This window comes from Coffea arabica, chromosome 11e (assembly GCF_036785885.1).
Source record: "Coffea arabica cultivar ET-39 chromosome 11e, Coffea Arabica ET-39 HiFi, whole genome shotgun sequence".
NCBI lineage: Eukaryota > Viridiplantae > Streptophyta > Magnoliopsida > Gentianales > Rubiaceae > Coffea > Coffea arabica.
In genome coordinates, this window is record NC_092331.1 from 56,398,319 (window position 1) to 56,420,424 (window position 22,106).

The 22,106-nt window shown below is 36.1% G+C and overlaps 3 protein-coding genes across 7 annotated transcripts; 2 read left to right on the forward strand and 1 right to left on the reverse strand.

Annotated features, from left to right (window-relative positions):
* Positions 1-571: 571 nt before the first annotated feature.
* LOC113717748 (universal stress protein A-like protein) lies at positions 572-2,960 on the forward strand. The gene is made up of 4 exons (XM_027242547.2): positions 572-1,195; positions 1,483-1,574; positions 2,068-2,186; positions 2,692-2,960. The coding sequence occupies exons 1-4, from the start codon at positions 973-975 to the stop codon at positions 2,768-2,770; spliced, it is 513 nt and encodes a 170-aa protein (XP_027098348.1). The 5' UTR covers positions 572-972; the 3' UTR covers positions 2,771-2,960.
* A 39-nt stretch (positions 2,961-2,999) lies between these two features.
* On the reverse strand, positions 3,000-5,581 carry LOC113717747 (endonuclease 2). The gene is made up of 9 exons (XM_027242546.2): positions 5,224-5,581; positions 4,952-5,126; positions 4,466-4,570; positions 4,238-4,293; positions 4,009-4,092; positions 3,833-3,925; positions 3,673-3,740; positions 3,448-3,521; positions 3,000-3,335 (listed from the first exon to the last, which is right to left on the reverse strand). Exons 1-9 carry the CDS (start codon positions 5,335-5,337, stop codon positions 3,241-3,243), a joined length of 864 nt encoding a protein of 287 aa, XP_027098347.1. The 5' UTR covers positions 5,338-5,581; the 3' UTR covers positions 3,000-3,240.
* A 5,556-nt stretch (positions 5,582-11,137) lies between these two features.
* LOC113718768 (uncharacterized) lies at positions 11,138-19,084 on the forward strand. 5 transcript variants are annotated; one of them, XM_072071649.1, is made up of 9 exons: positions 11,138-13,775; positions 13,919-13,990; positions 14,089-14,156; positions 15,224-16,535; positions 16,845-16,878; positions 17,622-17,756; positions 17,850-17,981; positions 18,069-18,189; positions 18,284-19,084. In XM_072071649.1, exon 1 carries the CDS (start codon positions 11,353-11,355, stop codon positions 12,364-12,366), a length of 1,014 nt encoding a protein of 337 aa, XP_071927750.1. In that variant the 5' UTR covers positions 11,138-11,352; the 3' UTR covers positions 12,367-13,775; positions 13,919-13,990; positions 14,089-14,156; positions 15,224-16,535; positions 16,845-16,878; positions 17,622-17,756; positions 17,850-17,981; positions 18,069-18,189; positions 18,284-19,084. The 5 variants fall into 5 exon arrangements, with proteins under 5 accessions (XP_071927750.1, XP_071927751.1, XP_071927749.1 ...); XM_072071650.1 differs by having other exon boundaries at positions 15,224-15,312; XM_072071648.1 differs by lacking the exon at positions 16,845-16,878 and having other exon boundaries at positions 15,224-15,312.
* The last annotated feature ends 3,022 nt before the right edge of the window (positions 19,085-22,106 follow it).

The following is a 22,106-nucleotide window of genomic DNA, read 5'->3' on the forward strand; positions in this document are numbered from 1 at the left end:
TGTCTAGACCATCCTACACGATATTATTCCATTCGTTTAATTAGGGGTGCAAACGCGGCTCACGAGCGGCTCGATTCAAGCTCGAATTGGTCGAGAGTCAAAGTTGAGCTCGAACTCGAGGTCAAAATATTAAACTCGTTAGGCTTGTGAGGTCGAGTATATATAAATAAATATATATTTTTTATTTTCTATTTTAATAGTAAAATTACATAAATATCCTTAATATTTTATTATGTATTAAGAAAAAAATTATTTTATTTAATTTTTTTAAAATAAAATAATTATTTTTATTTTTTCGAGCTCGAATTTCAAAATTATCAGCTCGTCGAACTCGAGTTCGAGTTCGAATTCGATAAAATTAAATCAAAATTTAGTTCGATTAGATCAAAACTCGACTCGATTCGACTCGTTTGCAACGCTACGTTTCATATTGCATTTGGACAAATAAGTATTACTCCATTCGTTTAATAAGTATTATATGAAATGACGCCATAGCCTACAATATTACCCAAATTCACATTATAGCCGATCCATTTGACATATTACTAAAATTGTAAGAATCCATGCAATAGGATCGATTTATTGTAGCAACGAGCATGACACTTTTGTACGCGCAGTAGATGTCTAATCTTGAAAAGCACATAGGGATCCAATCCTCCTTGACAACAATTTTCCAATTCTTGCCATGAAAATTGGGATCCACATTGTGAAGTGGGCAAAGCACCACGGTCCAAACTGATCCATGGACAGTGACCCCGCCGACGACTCCACCGCCTGTTTTAACTGTTTAACTGTTCTTCCTTGCTCCTCTAGACACCATAAAACTAGGCCTTTTCCCATTCGTCAACTCATTCAAAGCCTAGTATCATGCTCAGCTGTGCAAATAGAAGTACAAGTACGATCATAGAAAAGTAGAAGCGAGCCTTATTCGAAACTTTCCATTAATTCGTAGTACTAGTGGTAGTTGCAGAAATGGCAGTTGAGAATGGATCATCCGATAAGAAAGTGATGGTGGCCATAGATGAAAACGAGACAAGTTACCATGCCCTCGTCTGGTATCTGCAGAATTTTCAAGAATCCATCTTGAAGTCCTCACATCCCCTAATACTCTTCATGGTTCAGCCACCTCCTCCTTCCAACAACACCTTTGCTGCCTCTCTTGGCTCTGCCCGCATGTTCTGCAATGTCTCTCCCAGTTAAGTAACTCTCCTTCTCTTTCCTCTGCCTCCTCTGCTTGTTTCACTGAAGCTTACATATTCGTGTAAAAGAGTAGTTAGTGTGATCTTTCTTGCTTGATATGTGGGAGCTTTATTTCTTGGCCTTTTGGAATTTCGTCCACTGGGCTTGTGGGAGGCAGATTGAACCCCCAAAAACTCTCTTCTGTGGAGTTTTCACATGTGTTCTGTATTAGCGGTGGATAGATTTCAAAATATGGAGCAATCTGAGAATTTATCTCACTGGTTTATAAGTTTCTGATGGCAGCTCCAGACTATGCTAATGCAGTCCAGGAGCGAAATCGCCTTATTTCAAGTGGTATTTTGGAGAAAGCTAAGAGCATCTGCACCAGCCATGGGGTAGGGCTAAAACCCTCTTGCATGACTATGATCAATTCAGTTAGTTTATATTGTTGAGCCACTACAAGTATGACAGTGGAGAAATTTTTGTTGAGACAACAAAATTCATTCAAATTTTGCAAAAGAATATTAAGTATCTAGAAATTGGGACAGTCGCAAAGCAAATGACTTCTTACTCTTTTCAATGCTTTTGCTTCTCCTGCAAATGGTGGGCTTGATGATTTCAACTCTTCTTATGATGTAGATATTTACACTTGACAAGCTCTGTAAACTAAAGTGACCTGTATTGTGGTCATCAAAGGGCGGTACTGCTGACCACTAGGGCCAATATCTTTTCTACCCTCGGTTTAATTTAATGTTTCTTGGATTTACCCAAAAAAAGAAAAAAAAAATTTTCTACACTTGCATGCTTAAAACTGCCTGCTTTTAGCCTATATGCAAACTTTTGGACTCATTCCTTGAAGAAACTGAAGAGAACTGCTTTCTTGTATAGGTAAATGCAGAGACACAGCTAGCTGTTGGAGATGCTAAGAAGGCAATATGTGACGCTGTGCAAAAATTAAACGTTGATCTACTTGTTTTAGGTGATCATGGAGATGGAAAACTCAAAAGGTAAGCTGTCACTGGTGGTGTTTTCAGATCTAGCAGTGACAAATTTTTCTTGTTTCTCCTTTTTAGCAAGGAATGTTTAATTACTTTACCCGGCAACTATAGCGTGCACTTAAAATTTTTTTTTCTGGGTTTTTAGCATGCATGCACTTGTATTGTCTAATTGCAATAACAACAGACGATAATAATATTAGATATTGCGAGAGTCTGTAGATGCACCTTTTCTGAACTCAATATGGAAGCCTGATAATTCATCATATACACCCTAGCAGTTCTATACTTTCAGATCATCTTTATAAGCGTGAAGAGGTCCTTTTGCTTTAGCTTGTAACATGAAGTGAGTGATATCCATTGGCATATTTGACAAGTGTGGTTCTTACTAAGTAATTGCTTAAATGGATCTTTTCGTGAATGGATGTTTAACATAATTACACTTAAATTCGTTTCATGACTCTGGTCCTCATCGGATTTGCTGTGTCGCTAAGCATTGACAAAATCATCAATGCAGGGTATTTCTAGGAAGTGTGAGCAACCATTGTGTTTTTAACGCCAAGTGCCCTGTTCTAGTTGTGAAGAAACCAGAGTGAAGGCAAGCTCAGCAGCAACTTTGATGCAAATATGATTGCAGCAGTCATTATATTACCCCTTTTCTTTCAAAGTTCTAGTTGGGATGCTGCTTGTTCTTGTGTCTGTAACTAGGAACATTTGTGTATCTATTTGACTATTATGATGTGTGCAGTGGATGGAAGTTATTAGACTTAATTTGGTACAGAATAATCCCCAGGCGTTAAAACCAATTTAGTTATGCCAACATGCTTGACCAATGCCATTCCAATCGTTTGTCCTTTCTCCCTGCAAACTGTAATTTATATCAAATATGGCCTCGACCACATTTGTTCCAAGAAAAAGACGAAAGTTATTACCAAGAAAGCCCTTGGTGGCATTAGAGCTTATGGCATTTTGCTCCCAATGATTGGCAAGCAATTCTTAGGATATGCAAAAAGTCCATATGGTGCTATGTATTTATGTAATATGTGATGACGTTTTACATTCTTTATCATCCAAATATACTGTTCAGGGCGGCTGCCAGGCGGACTCCACCTTGAGCTAGTCGCAAATTGACTATTGGTAACCTAGTCAGGAAATAGTCATCTGCAATTTGGTAATCACATTAATTTTGTGAGGATAACACGTATCATTAAAACAAAGATATCTATCTGACAGAAGATTTAAACGAGAAAGGAAGAGAGAGAAGAAAAGTTACCTTCTAGTACTGAATTTTCACTGACACCTTTATAAGCCCAATTACAGGCTGCTTTAATACTTTCAGATGCATATCTGCAGGAAGAGAATTGCTTTCAAATGTAAGTTTTTGAAGCATCGGAGTAGTCATCTGGGAATACATCTAACTGGGGTTACATAGAAGAGTATCTCAGATACTGTTTATAGTTATGCTGAACAAATGCGTAAAGATTTTCACAGAACGTACACATTTGGGCAGGGTGGCTTGCCACTGCTGCAGGTCTCCCATGTCTTTACTTTATCTGCCCATTCAGCCTATCGAGTAGGAAGCCCACATGAAATAAGAGCATGTAAAAGATCAAAAATTTTGAGCAAAGTCTTTGAAAGTCCGGCTGCTAATAGCTTACTGTTATGTTCTTTTGGAGTGCATCAATCAACTCATCCACATCAGAGTTGTCATATCTTTGTTCAGCCGTCTCGATGATGTTATCATCCCAGACCTGCAGGGTAAGAACATGAATATGACTTCTATTTGCAGATTCTAAGCTTCAAAAGCGAACGGTAGTCCTTTTCTGGTACTTACATGATGCAGAACTGTCTTTCTTGTGTACCAGTGGACATCAATTGTATTGCCTCCCTTGTCTGAAGTAAATCCTACATGAAGAGGCTGCATGGACAAAGCCCACTCAGTAAGGAATAGGGGAAATAAAGCACCAAGGCAATAATGAATTTAGGTAGATTAGTGCGAGCTTAGTCTATGCTTTTGTCCATACACCTTGGTTTGAGTGCTAAATTTAGAGAACTTACTTTACCTGGTGAATATCTCCCACAAAATGGGCTAGGAATAGAAGGGCCTCTGTGAGATTATCTGTTCATGATTAGATTCATCAAGAGATTTTGGTTAGTTTGATAACTGACGGTTATCAAGCCATTTTTTCAATTGTCTGTAGTTTAAAAGGATGTTAATTTGGCAGAGAAAAGAGGAAGGCAACACAAAATTGGTACAACAGCAGAAATAAAAAGTAATCAAGAAGTTCTACATTGAGAAGCAGCATCTTTTCCATAACTGAGGAGCTGGGAGGTGTAATTGTTGATTGCCCCTGCTACACACCTGTCCTTTGTGCCATTTTCATCTTTGCAATCCCCTGTGTATATGTTTAGCCTGGAATAGTCAGTAAAATCGTGTGGAATGCTTCAAGTGGTACTTAATCCCTATTCCAAGCAAGATTAACTAATATGAGATGACTGCATAACTCAACTTTGAGAAGTACGTCATAAGATTGTCATGTACTAAAAATTCTTAACATATTTCCTGATACCATACATGATTACATCCTAACACAGATATGTTTTCCTCTAAACTATTGAATACTCTCAGTCGTTGAGTATATGATATATACGATAACAATGATGCAGTGACTGATTTACACATCTTCAATCAAAAAGTTTGAATTCATGAATGGTCAATTGCATGAAGCAATAGTAATTACGGCCAAAATTAGAGAAGGGTAAGATTAAACGCTCACTGGAGTACAGATAAGTGCAGAGATTATCAGGGGTATCAATGTAATGAAGTGGTGATGACCAGGGATAGTGGAACTTGACTCTGTCTGCCCAAGAACACAAACTCCCTAAATCATCATCCGCAGACGCTGGCAACAGATCCTTCACAGCATTTGCAGCTGCTTCACTCAATCGCGGCTGCAATGTGGTACACAGATTAAAACAACTCAGCTAAAAGCAGAACACACAAGCAAGTCAAATGCAGATTAAAGAAGGAAACAAAGTTGTAAATAACCTGAGCAATCCTACAAACTGTGAGATGCCCATCAACCCCCCATCCATGAACAAACAAGGGACACACAAACAATAGAGCCACAAAAACTAGAATCTGAATTTCAAAGAGCTTCATCCCGCTGCTTTTGATTACCACACTGAAAAGGGCTATGCCACATATAATGGTCTGTCACGGTGTTCGACCGTTGGCAGTGGGAGTGTGTGTGTGAATCCAAGACGTTTTAATGTCAAAAATGGTGTGAAACTGTGTGAACAAAAATTCAATCTTTAACTCTTTCTGATGCTGATTACAACGCTACAGGCGTGTTTTTCTGTTCACACTTCTGCTGAAATGAAATGGAATGAAGTTATGATACTATAATACAAGGCTCCATTTAGGGAGTCTGCTTTGGGCACTTTCGGTTTTGGGGAGAAAGTGCATGGTATTGAGTGTCGTGATTGGAACGGAAAAGAGCTGTCTGTTTTAATTGGAGAAGATATTACGTAATGCTTAAAAGGAACGTTTTGTGGTTAAATTCATTTTTAATATTAAAAAGAATGTTTTGTGGTTAATTTTAGATATGGAAAATTGATACAGAATCTACCAAATTGGTGGGTGGCTTTATGGAGGATTTCCATAACCAGAGCGTAAATATTCTTGCAATCACTTTCTTTCATTTTTGGCGAAACGTTTGTTTAATAATGTGCCACCGAAACCTTTGCCATATGCAGAGCGTGGATTTTTAGTAACAAACACTTTATGCTATACTTAGACATTTTATATACATACTAAAGTTGTTTGGATTGTATTTTTCACCTAAAATTTTTTATACTTTTTGAGAATATTGTATTTATATATTGTAAAATCACATTTTTATCCCACATTACATCTTCGAAAAGTGCTACATTAAAATAAAATCTCCCAAAAGGCCCCTAAAATTTAAAGAGAAATTTTTGTGCGTCACCATTTCTCGATAAAATTAGACTCGTCCATGATTTTAACTGTGCAATAGACAAATGGTATTTTGGACTTTTTTATTTAGTCAAATTAACACTTGTTATCCTAGAAATGGGTAATTCTTCCCTAAATTTTCTAGCATTGCAGGGTCAGGTTGAAAAAAATAGAAAGAATTGGGTAGAAAATTTCTAAATACCCATTATACAGTCTCGACTTTGTGGGGAAATAGATGAGTTGGATGGTACGGAAAGAAGAAATACAAGTAAGAGACTGCGGATTCTAGACTTTCCACTTGTTAAAAAAAAAAAAAAAAAAGTCTCCACTTTATTGTTTCCCAAAAAAGGAGCAACAAGGCCCAATGGGCAGCCCGTCCTAATGCGGACTTTCTGGCTGGCCAACGGCCTGTTGCTTTTGAAACAAAGGACGGCTGACATAGAGGACTTAGCAATCAATAAAGGACTTAGCAATCAATAACACACCCAGTAATCTCAGCTGAATTCAGTTCTCAACATGTCAAGCCCAAATCAGTAGAGTGCAACCTTGGATACTTAAGGATGAATTTTTGTGTGTGGCCGGGATACAAATTAAACAACATTTAGCTTAGTGGACCCTTTTGATTAGCATCATTTGTAAACAAAAAATTTGAATATTTTTCAATTAGCATAAAAAAATACAATTTTCAATCACCTTTTTATCTCCTGCATATAATTCTTTTTTAATATCAGCTCTATATTTTTACTGATAAGCAAAGTGGAGTACATGTCACCAACACCTCACCTCACTAGGCAAATTAACCAGGTAATCCTAAAATCCTTGATTTAAAAAAAAAACCAATAGAAAAACGAATATACAACATAAAACCTATCAAAACCACAGGAAGCTAGCTGTCTAAATTTAGTACAAACAAAACCACGAACGTATCAACAGTAAAAATGAGAAAATGGGTTAGTAGAAACTAGCAACCTTTAAGCCCCCCAGGGCTAGAGCTGGTGGTAGTAGCCTAGTTAGGTGAGTACCACCGCAAAGGTTCGAATCTTGGGTGCAACGGTCGGTGATGTTGGGCAGCCTCTCCCGACCCGTAGAGGAATAGTTGGGTCGTACGGTAACCAGTCCATGGACACCAGATACCTCTGTGTTGACAAAAAAAAAACTCGCAACCTTTAACATTTCATCCTCTTCCACATGTAATGTGAAATAATAGCCATAGGAAATGTTTCTTTAGTGCAGAAGATGATGATGTGTTTCAACAATGTCATCCGGCACTCAAACGACTCCATATTTGGAGTGTGCTTAAAGAAAATCTGAGAAAGATATACACGCTACAAGCTCAATTTCGTGGATTGAAATCCTCGACAGCTAATTGCTTTGAGTTTTGTGTATGGAGCCATGGCAAATTTGGACAACCCTCCTCACATTTCCTCCATCATCTAGATGGGAAATAATAGCATGAGGAAACAATTAAAGCAATTGTGACTGTAGAGAAGCTCTTAGGCCTTGTTTAGATTGTATTTTTTTTCAGACATTTTTTTGGTATTTGTGAGCATATTTCTTTTCGTATTTTTCGATTACTTTTTTAACTCACGTGCATTACATCTTATGAAAAGTGTTACTGCACTTTTTCTCTAAAATAAAAAAATTCAAAAAATGCAATCCAGATGGACTCTTAGGTTCTCATCTTCCCCAATGTTGCTTGCAGTGACTATAGACTTTAAGCATAAGTTAAGAAAGCTGGAAACAAGGGGTTGCCCTGTCCTCCGACGTACCATATTTTTATTTTCTTGTTGTAACTACTAACCAGAAGTCCACAAGATATACAATCTCAAGTAAGTGAACAAATTGAATTTCAAGTTAGTTACTGATGATATAAGTTTTAGCGAACTGTTCATAGAAGATACTTATGAATTTGCACTATTTTTCCGTAGAACATCCTGCATGTTAAACCTTTATTATCTCTATCAATTCAGCAGCCGCCTATGGCATTCCTGGAAAGAGGTCATTTTGACTGAGATAAGGAGCCATGTAAGACTGAATATGAAGACTTAAAAGTATAACTTTGATTTTTCTTTTATTCATAGTAGTTAAAAGTAAAATTTTGACAACAAAAATAATGGTATAATAGACCAAATCCGAGTTATCTCCGGTCTAAAACTGGACAATAAAAAAATAAGGCTTTGAATGTTCAAGCCTGATCTTTTTGGAAATTAGTAGAATCCAGGACCAAAATGTGTACTTTGCATATTCATATTCCTTGGTTCCATTCCCCTGTCTGCTTCCACCCCCCCCCCCCCCCCCCTTCTCTCTCCGGGGAAAAAAACACCCACAAAAATGATGATGATATGTTAGTTCAATCTTGCTCGTGAATTTCAAAACCAATGTGACAAACTTTGTTTGGATTGTCATTTTTTTAAATTTTTAAATTTTTTATTAATCACTTTATTACTTTACACCCATCAAATTGTTACAGTTCATTTTTTTTAAAAAAAATTTTAGAAAACAATAATCCGAACGTGTTCCAATTGTTGTTTCTGACATGAACTACAAACACAGAAATGTGGATATATTTTATAGTTGTAGTATCCTTCTTTGCTTGTTCAATGAACTCAGAATAGATAGAACTAATTTCGCGAATGAACACGACAGTTTTTTTTTTTTTTGAGAGAACACGACAGCTTCACTTACACCTCAGATCATTTAGATATATGCCAAATTCTTATCTTAATTTCTTGGTCTGTGCTTCATTTTTTAGCATATTCCTAGCATCTGAACTCCGTGTCAAGGGAGGACAGCCCTAGACTGGTCATCGGCTACAATAAATAGATTTCTGTTGTACTAAAGGTCACAAAAGATTTCCATAGTATTCAGTGTTGGATGGTCAAGATCGAAAAAGGTTTTGGGTGACCTCGTTAACAAATGCAAAGTCTACTTCATTAGAGCTCAAATTACAAAACAAAAGGCTATTTCTATAACCTTTTTGAGGGCAAGATAGCTTTGGAACTGTTCTCAAATAAACATTCACAGAAAGTACTTTCAATAAAAAAAAATATTTCAGAAAAAACGGTCCAAACGGACAATTTTAGGCCTTGTTTGGATTGCCGGTTTCCGTTAAAAAATTACGTCATTTTTCGTGATCACATTTTCCTATTACTTTTTTCCCTCACATACATCAAATCACTACAATAATTTTTTCATAAAAAATCACGAAAAATGCAATCCAAACACAACCTTAACTTTCTAAACTAAACAAAAAAAAAAAAAAAGAACTTGAGCAAGGGATAACAAGCAAAATGGTGGTGTCATGTAAATCCTAGTATCCTTCAATGAAAAGAATGGCAAGTGAATTATTGAACCTCTATAATTATCGTTTGGAAAAAAAAAAAAAGAATTATTGAACCTCTATAAGCTTTTCCACAGCCTAACTTTGAAGAAAATACCGATAAGCCTCGTCGTCTTGGCGGTTCTTGCATCTTCTTGGATAAGCATTAACTGATTCAACCAAAAGTCAAAACCGTACTAATTTTCTGACAAAAAAAAACCGTACTAATTTACGAAAAAACTGCCCAACGTGGTAAATCTTATGCCGTCCATTCCCTCGTTTCCACCAACAGTGCGTGTGCTTGGAGTGATTGACACCAACGTTATGGTGTAGCCATAAAAAATTGAATCAATCAGTGAGAACGAGTAATTTTATCACAAAACGTTATGCATTCAAATTTTATTGATAAATCATTTATAAGAAATTTAAAAGTACAAAACATCATGCATTTGTTATCGATATGATAATTGTATTAATGAATCATTTATAAAAAATTTTATAAATGATCTATATTATTATGTATAGTCCTGAGGACTCGTAATAATAATCGAAATTAATCGAATTCACGCAAACTTTTTTTTTTCTTTTGCCTAAAAAAAACGTTACAACCTCTAAACAATAGAACATATAGACATCATCTGTTGCCCTGCACAGACAACCAACATTAAAAAAATATATTTATTTCACACAAGTACATCATAGAAAATCAAAAAGCAACATATTTTATATTTCTGCTGCTGGTCAGAGTATTAAAATCGAGAGTCAAGTCATGTTCAAACTTGAAGCAAACGCGCTGTAATGGCGTGGCAACGTGTGAATGGTCAGAATTCTCAGTAAATTTCAACCACCGCAAAATTGGAGATGCCTCCGCCAGGTGCTGAGTCATACGCTACCCGGATTTTGTGATCGTTGGAATCTCATGACTAGATCGTCCCACCATTGTCTTCGCTACTCGCCTTTGCTCTTTTCTGACTTGTCCCAACAGTTTCCTCCTCTAGACCCATCATCATCCTCCACATCATCACTATCATGAACAAACCGAAAATCGTATCCACTATTTTATCCACAGACCCTTAATTCCTCCCAAAAATCGTGTTTTATCAAGACAGCATTTCAAAGACTATAACCGAAATCCAATTCTCCAAAATTTCTCCTAGTGTTATTTGAAATTATTGGTCTCTCGAGAGCTTAACTTAGTTAATACAAATATTAACCAAAAAACAAAAGATGAAATTCGTGATTTGACTCTCAAACCTTACTCCTTAAAATCCCGTTTGAACAAAAAAAATGAGTGACATACGCATTTACAATAAAGGTTAACATAAATGTAAATTAATATACAATAAAGTCCCCTAAAGAGTTAGGTTGCATGCCAAGAAGAGCACGCAATTACCGATTGTTAATGACAAGTTACCTTTTTTTTTTTATCTTAAATGATACTTCCATATTTTATTTTTAATAGCAAAAATTATACTAGTAAAATGTAGATAAATAGTAGAAATGCGATTATCAAAATTTGGATTTTGGACTACCATTAACATTTTATAAGAGTATTTTACCATTGTTTTGTCTTCTTCCTCTAATAATATATATATTTTTTCATTATTGGGAGATAAAAAAAAATGAAAATGTCAATTTAGTATCCACCTCCCTAAGCTAATACGCCATTATAAACACCATTCTCTACTCCGTCCAGACCTCTCTCTCCTTCCACTTCACGCCTCCTCCTCTTCTTCTTCTTCGTCCTCCTTTTCTTCTCTCTCTACTCGGCATCATTCCAAGCATCTTCCCCATTTCAACACGTTCTTCATACCCAGCCATTCACGCTTTTATACACATATATACACATACGTAGAAAGAAACAAGGGAGTTCAATATAAATGGAAATCCCAGAAATCAGCATAATAACCGATTTTGGAGCTGCTGGAATGGATTGCCTGCAAAACCCATCTTTAATTTCTGGAGTCTTCTCTCTCTCCAACTTAACCACCCAAGTGTACAGTTTCTGGAAATGGGGTGCAGTAATTATAGCCATTTTTGCAACTTTCAGCAGCATCATTAAAAGAATCAAAGTCATTCACATTCGCAGGATCAAATCCTCTTCGGAATCCCTCCTCCAACACCTCGACATTGATTTGGACCTCAGCGACGATGATGATTCCACCAATGATTCGTCGCGGGCCTCATCCGATAGCGAGGATGACGACGACAGCCCGACTTCTACGGCGTCGTTTCTTAATCCTTTCTCAGGCGATAGAGATTTTCGCCTTAAGGGCTCGACTAATTATTACAAAAGCCAGGGGCAAAATGGTCATTTGAGAATCCGACGCCACCGCCAGAATGAACGCTCCGGTGGTTGCGAGGGATTGGCATGGCCAGATTTTGGCGCCGGAAACGGCGTTGTTAAGCTGTGGGACAGTTTAGGATTAAGCTTAGGTTTCGATTCTTTTGATGATTATTCGGATTCCGACAGCGTTGTTTCGTTGTGGGATTTTGATAAAGAGAAGAAGATAAGCGATGCTTTTGGTGGCTTGGGTGATTCTCCGGAGGCTTTTGTGGCGGCGGTGCCGTCTCGCCCGGTGGTTTTGTCAGCTAAGGCGGGTGATAATAGCAACGGCGTCGTACTGGGTGCCTATGACACGAGAATGGGAGGTCAAAAGCCAGCTCTATACGCGGAATGGGGCCGGTCAAGCTCGCCGGCGAAGGTGGTCGGTCTGAAATCCGGCGGTGTTGATAAGGTTTACGTTAGGGATGACGTCAGCGGGGCTTTAACGGTAGGTGACGTGCGGAGAGTGAAGACTCCGCTGGAAACTGTGACGGAGACTGACGGCGATTTATGGTGGGACGCTGACGCCGTTATTCTCGAGGACGAGTTTGCTGACTGTTCAAAATAACTGCTCGGTCAGCTCCTACTCAGTTGGGCCTGACGACCCGGTTGTTGGATCGTGTGGACGCGGTCTGTTAAGACTCATGAATAGATAAATTTGTACGAAGATTCAGATCATCGACTGTAACTCGGGACTGGGACCAGTTGTCGGTGAATTATAAAATATATTTGATCTTATTTTTGTGGAAAATGGAAATCCACATAGTTAAGTCTTTTGGAAAGACCTCACACTTGTCTGTAAATATTTGTTTCATCGTAAAATAGGAATATTCCTATTCATATCTTACATATATAGAAAAAGCTAAGGTTGTGTTTGGATTGCATTTTCCGTCATTTTTCATGGAAAAATTACTGTAGCGATTTGATATATGTGAGGGAAAAAGGTGATAGGAAAATGTGATCACGGAAAACGATAATATTTTCCGACGAAAACCTTCAATCCAAGCAAGGCCTAAAACTTCTTCTCCCACATTGATCCACCTGGCGGCATTAGAGGAGGGAGAAAATTTTTCTTCCTTTTATGTCCTGGGAATGTTTACTACTTCCGCTAATAGTATATCACTGTTGAGGGCATTTTGGCCTTTTTACATGAAATTACTATCTTGCCCAAAGAAAAATAACTAGCCACAAAACAGTAACAAACTATTGAGGGTTATGCCTGACTTTTTGCGCATATTCTTTTGCTTTACTTCTCAGTCTTTCACGTCTCTTCCGCGCATATTCTTTTGCTTTTACTTCTCAGTCTTTCACGTCTCTTCCCCTCTTTCCTTAGACCAAAGAAACCGGTAGTTGGCATTGGCTCTGTTCTCCACTTATTCTTTGTCTCCATTATGAAAGACAAGAAGCCAAAAAGTCAAACAACTTTAGCACCGATGGCAGGGAAGGAATTCATGTTCATTTGCACTTCATTTTACAACTTTAGCCCATCATCTTTGTTTTCTTCTTCGTTTCTTTCTCTCTGTTTCCCGTTTCTTTATTTCTCCTTTTTTTTCTTGCTGGTTCAACGAAGAAAAGTACAACTTCAATTCTTCCATCAGTAGCCAATTGTTTAGAAGTGTTTTTGACTTTTTCCCTAGCATTCTTGCCCTCTCTTTCCCGTTCTTTCCGTTTCGTTTTCTTTTTGCTTCAGAAGAAGCATATTTGCAGATTTCATTTTCTTTTCATGTTAAGCTCTACATTTTCTCCTTCGTCCCTCCCTCTCTGTTTCCATTCCTTTGTTTCTCTTTTGTTTTCTTCCTGGATCGGACAAACAAAAGTACCAACTTATCTGCTCCAACACCTGGTCAATAATTTGACCATCTTTTCCCCCAAAATATGGCCGCTCATCCATATCCCAATCGTGCTATTGTTCCAGAAAGAGTCAATTGTGGCTGCTCATCCATATCCCAACTATGCGATTATTCCACAAAGAGTCAGGTATGAGCTATGATTTCCACCTATTATTAGAGATATAGGGTTTGTCCTTTTGCCTTCCTTTTCATTTGCCAGTTCACAAATTATCGAAAGTGAGAAGAAAAATCTCTAACAACTCATCAATTTTGTGTCTTTATATACATTAGGAACACAAACACTGCTCACAAAAAAAATCAACGCTTCTTCCTCCTTTTGCTCTGTAACATCTCCGAGTAAAGGTAACTACTCATATTCTGTGCCTAATAGTTTTCCCCACCAGTCTTGAAGAGATTGGATAATCTATATACTTTCTATTTTCGTTGCCAAATTTCTTCAGGGGTTTAATTGCACTTTGAAAGAATTGGTGCAGAAGAGCCTCTGATTTAGCGTTCACAGATTTCAGTTGTAAGTTCGTTTGCTTTCAGTTATTACTTGTCGACTGAATTTTTTTTCCCTTACTTTTTTTGTTATCACTTTTAAGTTCCCTTGCGAGTATCAAGTCCATAGATTGTAAGTTCTCCTATTTTTTTTCCTCCAATTCAACGAATATGGTATTTTTGAGTGGTGGATAGGATGGGATAGAAGGTTGTGTAGGTGAAATAGATTTTGGTTGTTGATAGAGCAAAGGAATGGTCTGATACTTGGTAATTACTTGTATCCATGTTTTTGGGGTCTAAAGTCGTGGATTTGCAAGTTGGACACGGCAGTGAGTGAGACGGACAGAAGTTGTGGAATAGGCGGACATGCATAATCATATATATATGCAAGTTGGACTTTAGCTTTCTATGTACGTAATATATATTTGGCTTTCTAACTTCCTATAACTGCTTTTTATATATGTATAGGAAATGGAGAGAGGTGGTAGTTGGAATAAATATTGTGTCATTTTATGAATTTTTAATTTTGTCCTTAAAAATTAATTTTTATTCTTCTAATCAGATTTGCTAACATAATCTCCCATAACACTCTTAAATATTATAACTACCAAATAAACTATAGCTGTTTTTAAAGAAAAAATTACTAATAAATTACAAATTTTTATTACAAAAAGGATTCCAACAACAAAAAGGATTCTTGGTGGTCAAAAACAAACGGAAACACCTATACTATACAGGCACAAAAATTGGATTAGATTCATTGTATCAGGTTTATTAGAAAAATTAATAGTTAGTGTGTCTATCATTCCTCTAATTGGATTAGATTCTTGTGCTTGTTGTTGTTCAGCTTCTAATATAATATTCGAAATCCTCAGATACAAGCTTGAGGGTAGGTGTAGGTGGGTGGTATTTCTTAATATTTCAGCTACTTTTCTCCTTAACAGATTGACATTCATTTAAAGTGTGCCTAATTATATTTTCGCCTCTGTCTAATTTTTTCTCATCTGAGTATAGTTTAAACATATTGGATAATTTGTATAGTTTTACATTGATGCCTTTCTTGTACAATTTATTTTGGTTGCCAACCTTTTTCAGGGGTTTAGTTACGATTTAAAAGAGTCGGTGCTAAAGAAGCTTTGGTTTGGGGTTGGCAGATTCATATTAAGGAATTGCTTCAATTCAAGGTTATTCCTTCTATTCCTTCACTACATCTTACAATTTTCGTGCTTAAGTTTTGTTCTGCTTGACTACACCCTGGAGAATATCATAACTGAATCTCTATGCTGATATGATTTTTCTTTCTCAGATTTTGCCTCTTACTATTTAATCACTCTAATTCGTTGAATATGACGGTCTGAAACAATTAATCTCATGTTTGTATCTCTTGGTCAGCTGCTTGTATCTAACAGTTTGGATTTCATATGTATAGAAGTTAGCTTTACTCTCTTCATTAGCTATCATTAGTGACATTTTATTACTCCTACTTTCATTAAAATGAAAAGAAAAAGGAATGTAAATAAACCCTTTAGTTTAGTAGATGAGTGGCTCGATGAATGTTACAATGCTGAGGTTTCATTAAAAAGGAACGCAAATAGCTCTCATACAATAGAACAATCTGAAGAGCTATCAACAAACCTCCCATTTTCTCAGGCTCATCCTGCTAATCCAATCCATATGCATTCTGATACTACATATGTCAATATTCAGACCTCAGGAAATAACGCTCATCTAATTCGTCCCACCTTCCACTTTATGACAGACCCAAATAGTAACATCATTAGGAAGGATCATGACAATTATACTAATGAAGTTGTCCCTGTTTCTAAACATTTATCCTCTTCCAATGTCGCATCTATGCATGGATTAGATAGTTCTCATTTAAGGACCTTAAATCAATCAAATCATAACCAGCTCCTATTAACCTCTAATATTGACGAGGTTTATGCTCACTCTCACAGTTCGCCTTCCATCAATTTTACATGTATCCCTGAAATCCATACTTCTCATATCAAGAGCTGCCCTCAACCTAATGATATTGATCTTAGATCAAGCTCAAATAGAACATCTTCTTATCAAGACAGCTTTAATGAGAACTATAATCTCACAGTCACTCGACTTCGTGGTATAAGTGGAACAGCAAATGTTTCCACTTCTCAACCAACTTCCTCAGTACTACCTCTCTCTGCTATTCTTTCTCATCCTTCTGCATATGATCTTGAAGAAAAACGCTTCGAGAAAAAGAATTATAGAAGACAAGCATACATAAAGTGGAAATCTAAGAAATTACGTAGACATGGTTGCACTAAAATCCAACATGTACCAGCTCTGAGATTGGAAAGGATTGAGAATTGCACAGCTGCTACCAACTCTGCATTACAATCCGATGTACAATCACTAACCCAAAAAGGTAATGAATTCTCTATCTGAGATTTGTCTATTTCCACTTTCTTTTATAAATTTTTTTATACAAAAAAAGGTTTAAAACACCTTTTCAAACCATCTTTTCTAAATTCATAAAAACTTTCAGACCATCTTTAATACAGTCAATATGAAATAAACACTATCAATAATTCTTCTGAAAAATCATTGATTCGATCATCAAAGAAATCCTCCAATAATAACCATTCAGCTTTATACTCACTTCTCTTCAATTTTAGGATACAAAAATTTGCAAGATTTTAGAATTACTAATCAATGAATGCAAATCACATTATAGGTAAGACGCATCCGAGTGGAAGAGATTTGCTAAGGTTCATACCTGATTACCCTGATAGGTTACCATTGGAGCCGCAGTGTCAGCATTGCGGAGCAAAGAAATTCTATTCTGAGACAATGAATTTCTGTTGTTCCAGCGGTGAAGTAGTTCTCTCTCAAAATAAACTCCCTAATGTTCTAAAAGAGCTCTTAACTTCAACTTCAGAAAAAGCAAAAACCTTTAGAACTATGATTAGAACTTATAACAACCACTTTGGTGTCACCTCTTTTGGTGTTAAATATGACAAGAAACTCTGTAGAAGAAATAAAGGAATCTATACATTTAGAATTCAAGGGCAAATTTATCATTTTTTAAACAACTTAAACTCAGCCAATGATCATGGCGAAAACCTTCAATTATATTTTCATGATCCTGAAATTGAGTTAGCCAATCGAATAGCATCTTGCCCCAGGTTATCAGAAACTTTAGTTAAGAAACTCATGTGCGTGTTGGAAAACAATCCATACGCTAAATTTTTTCGAACTTTAAGTGGAGTGCCTAATCTTGATAATTATCACATTGTCCTAAAGAGCATTCCTGGTCTAGACCAGAGAGTCTATAATAAACCTACAAGCTCACAAGTAGCAGCTTTGTGGATTGAAGGTGAAGACAATAGTCAAACAGGAAAGCGAGACATTAGAGTGCACACTCATAGTGGGACCTCAAAAAATATTCAATATTATTATGGATGTTATGATCCACTTCAATACCCACTAATGTTTCCTTTTGGTGATCTAGGATGGCACCAAGGCATTCCGAAAAAGGGAATAAAGGCACAAACTAAGAGATTGAGAAAAAAAAAACTTACAACCGAATCTATTTGCCCCATCAATGTCTCTAATGTAGATGAATTACTTGAGAATGAAGAGGCTGGTAAGTAAATACAAGTTTATTAATCAGCACTCTTTAATGTAAAATTTCACAAAAATATCAACTAATAAAAAATTTTCTTCTCACTTTACACAGTAATGAGTAGCTTTCAAGAAGATCCAGATTTCGTTTCCGTGCGAGAGTATTATGCTTATAAGCTCCAGAAGCAGATACAGATTGGATCATAAAATGTTCATCATGCAGACAAGAAGCCAAAGTGGAACTAAGGTATTGTTTCTCATCTAGCCTGTTTAAAATTAACTCTTTTATACTATACATTGTACAATAAACTAAAACTCGGACATTGCACATAAGGTGTCGCATTGGAATAACAGTGACCGATCCAACTGCAAGCATTCAATGCTTAATATCTGGAAAAGAAGCTGAAAGACTGATACAATTGACTGCTGCGCAGCTTAAGGATGCAGAGGCACATGTACATCAGCACACCTAACTTTCAAGTTTTCGTTCAACATTTATATACAGAAATACTAATATATAAACACTCACATTGATGCTTATCATTTCAGGGAATAACAATGAACCAAGAACTCTCTGCCATCATGAAAAAGTACAGGTTGATCTGTTTTATCAAAACATATGAGACAACTTTTCAAGGACAACTTCAAAGAAGAAATGCAATCATCAAAGCCTACCCAACAGCTGAAGTCCCCAACATATCATTGGCTCTATTAGATTCACCACCAACTCTCCAAGCTTCAGAAACTGGAACAACATCAAACACCAAGCAAAAACAAGTCATAGAACAACAAACGTTCACACCAACAGCCAAGTTGCTCCTTCAAGAAATAGCCGAATCCACTGCTACTAAAAAAAGCTTCATCACTAAATCAACAACTGCTGCAACAACCAGCCACAAACTGCTTGAAGACACTGCTACCTCAGCTTCACCAAATACCACCCCAATCGACGAAACTGCTGCCAGCCCAACAAAGAAACCAAAACAGGAAGGAAAAGGGAATTGAACACTCCCCAACCCTTACTAAAACCTTTTGATATTGCTAGAGAAGAACTTAGCAGGTCTATCATGCCTAAATTGTAGTTTTAGAATCCATTGCTCCAATATTTTTTGATAGAGCAATGCATTCTAATACTTAGAATTAGTACCTCCTCCCTCACCTGCTAACAACTCCTATTACCAGAACCATAAACCTGTAAAGCCTAGGTTCATGACTTTGTCAAGCTGAAAATGCAGTATTAGAATCCATTGCTCCAATATCTTTTGATAGAGTAGTGCATTCTAATACTCATATGTCATATAAGCTTCTCTAGCAATCAATAATATGTGCAGTACTTCTATACGTTCCAAATGAGCGGTTTACTTTTCATATAAGTTAAAAATTTACATATGTTTCTCCATATATCTACTTTATTGCACTCATTTAATTACAAGTTGAAAGTGTTGGTGCAGAAAAGCCTTTTATTTGGGGTTCACAGATTTGCACTAAGGAATTGCTTCAATTTCAGGTCACTTTCTCCTCTTCCTTGACTACACGCTATAATGTTTGTGCTTAAGTTTTGTTATATTTCATCTATTATTCATAATTTTTTCAGTTGTAGGTTCGTTTGATCTCACTTATTAATTGAACGTATGCTTTATACGATTATGGTGAGGTTGGCTAATCAATAGATTTATATGTACTGGAAGCAAACGAGTATGATCAAGGAAGATCACCTACTTGCTGCAATCAAAGTTGCTGCTTCTATCAGGGGACACAACCTATCAGTAAGCTTTTCTTCACATAATTGGCCTTAAGGTCAACGAAAAGACTGCAGCATCATAGCATTATCTCATCTTACTTCACTTTACCTTAACTTTGTTGGTAAATCCAGGGATCAGGAATTTGATAAAATGAAATTCAATGAGTGAAAATTGAGATGTCCCTTTTTGTGCTATATAAATTCTTATGTTCTAAATTATTGAATTTCGCATATACTGATTATCTATGGTTTACATTTCTAGCTGCATGGTTTTGTAAAGAAAGGGAAATTGCAGGATGCCCTCACTAGCATCGACCTTCTAATCATTCCTGTTCGAGTTCATAGGAAACTAGCAATGACTAAAGATGACCTTTTTAATATCAATCCTCACATTGTTAGGACTCTATGAACGAATTTCAAAGTGGTGTGCGAAAGCTATTATTCGCATGGTGCCATTTGGGGCTGCAATGAACGTCACATCTTGCCATCAAACATTTGGGCTGCAAGGAATTTCAAAGTGTTTGTAAAGTTACGCACCATTGTTCTACGATTCAGTTAATTTTGTTTTGGTGTTGTCTAGATATCTTTATTATCAATATTTGGTAATTCAAAGTCCAACATGCTTGAATTAGCCAAAGATTTGAATTTTTTTTGGTCATAATTCTTCTGCAAGCTGTACAAATTATTGTAAAACTGTGGAATTGTATGTGATCGAGCTGTACAAATTATTGTAAAAATCTGGAATCATACGTGAGTGTGTATCTTTCTGCATGAAAGAAACATTGTGTGCTGTGAGTTAATTAACTTGAGTTTATTGTCTTCTTCATTCATGTTTATTTTTCATATTGCATATGCGCTCATTTCTCCGAGTTACGCATTTGCATAGACACTACATAAAACTTGCCAAGAATTTACATGTCATTCTTTAAAGAAATGAGAATACCAGCAAATTTCTCAATATTTTTGACACTATATATTGGGCATTGGCTGTGCCTTGCACAGCCAGAAAATCTCTAGTCTTAAGATAAGAACACTCAAGATTATCTTAATGGTTGTTGGCTTTGGTCTTTCGGTTGGTTAGCTTCTTCTTCTTCTTCTTTTTTTTTTTCCTTCTTTTTGACGCAGAAGTAATTTATTGATTAGATATCTCATTAGTTAGTACTCATCTACCCAACTTTTTTAAAAATAGTGATTTTATTGTGGTGTTAGTGAATTTATTTTTAAAATTATCATCTAAAATTTAAAATTCAAATTTAAATTTAATATGAAATACAGATAAAGGTGAGGATAATATTAGAAAAACATCACAAAAAACGTTACTTTGAATTTGGTTGGGCTTGTTTGGAAAGCCATTTTCCACCAAAAAATTTCTATATTTTTTATGAACACATTTTTCAATCAACTTTTTATCTTACATATATCAAATTCCTACCGTACATTTTATACAAAATTTTCAGAAAAATTGTAATTCAAATAGGAATATTTCAGAACATCCAAGAAAAAAAAAAGTATGGGATGGAGAGAGTAATTTTTTTTTCCCTTTGTTTTGGTTTCAGTGAAAATGACAAACCTTTCAAAAGAGAAGGAAAATGGAAAAAATAAAAGTTGAACCGGAAACAAATACTACTTTGTTATGTACAAATGATACAAATTTATAAGTAGAATAATTAAGAAGATGTCTCTCAATCGATGAAATCTTGGTTTAGTGATTGAAATCTCAAAATTTAGAGGTTTTGGATTCAAATCATCTTTTCCTCTTTTGCTTCTTAAATCCAAATCCATCTCTACTGAAAAATAAAAGAGAAGACGTCTAGTTTTGTTTTTCAACTAATTTGTTAACCAAAGGGTACTAAAATAGTTATTATTCTATTCCCACTTGTGTCTGAAGTACCAAGTTTGTTGGAGTCACAAATTTTTTTTTTGTTAGTACACCTTTTAATTATCGATCTTAGTAATATTGGTTGTGACTTGCAAGCAATATTCGAGGCCGATTAGATGAGTGAAACCTCGATCAGTTTAGCAGAATCTAAAGTCCAGGAGGAGTATGTTTTAGGTTGTCATAAGCACAAGTTGATGTCAAGAATTTGTAACTCCTTTCAATTCATTAAATACTTTTGGACTGGCTGTTACTGTCCGCTTATTATTATTAGCATTATTATTTTTTGGTTAAGTTGCAATTGCTATCAATTACTATTATGTAGTAAAACCTCTCTCTTTCGGTCATTAATGATAAAATCCACTCAAAATGACCAATCTATTGGCTTGCCAATTTTGAATGTTGATTAATTGGTTCGTTACTTTGACTACCCAATTAATTCAGGAGTTTGATAAATTAATGGTCAAAAACAATCAAAACAAGTGGCTAACATCAACCACAACTCGATACAAATGAAATGTAACATCAGATTTTGATAATACACCCCCCCCCCCCCCCAAAAAAAAGACAAAAAAAAAACACACACACAGAGAGAGAAACCAAAACATTTTTCTTCTATAAAATTAATGAGCTTTGTAAAAATTGAACTGATTGGACCAAAATGTGCTCATCCGAAATTAGACCACCATTCTTGGTACTTCTGGACTTTGAATCCTAGAACAGTACTAACTTTTCCGTCCTCGAGAATACCATGT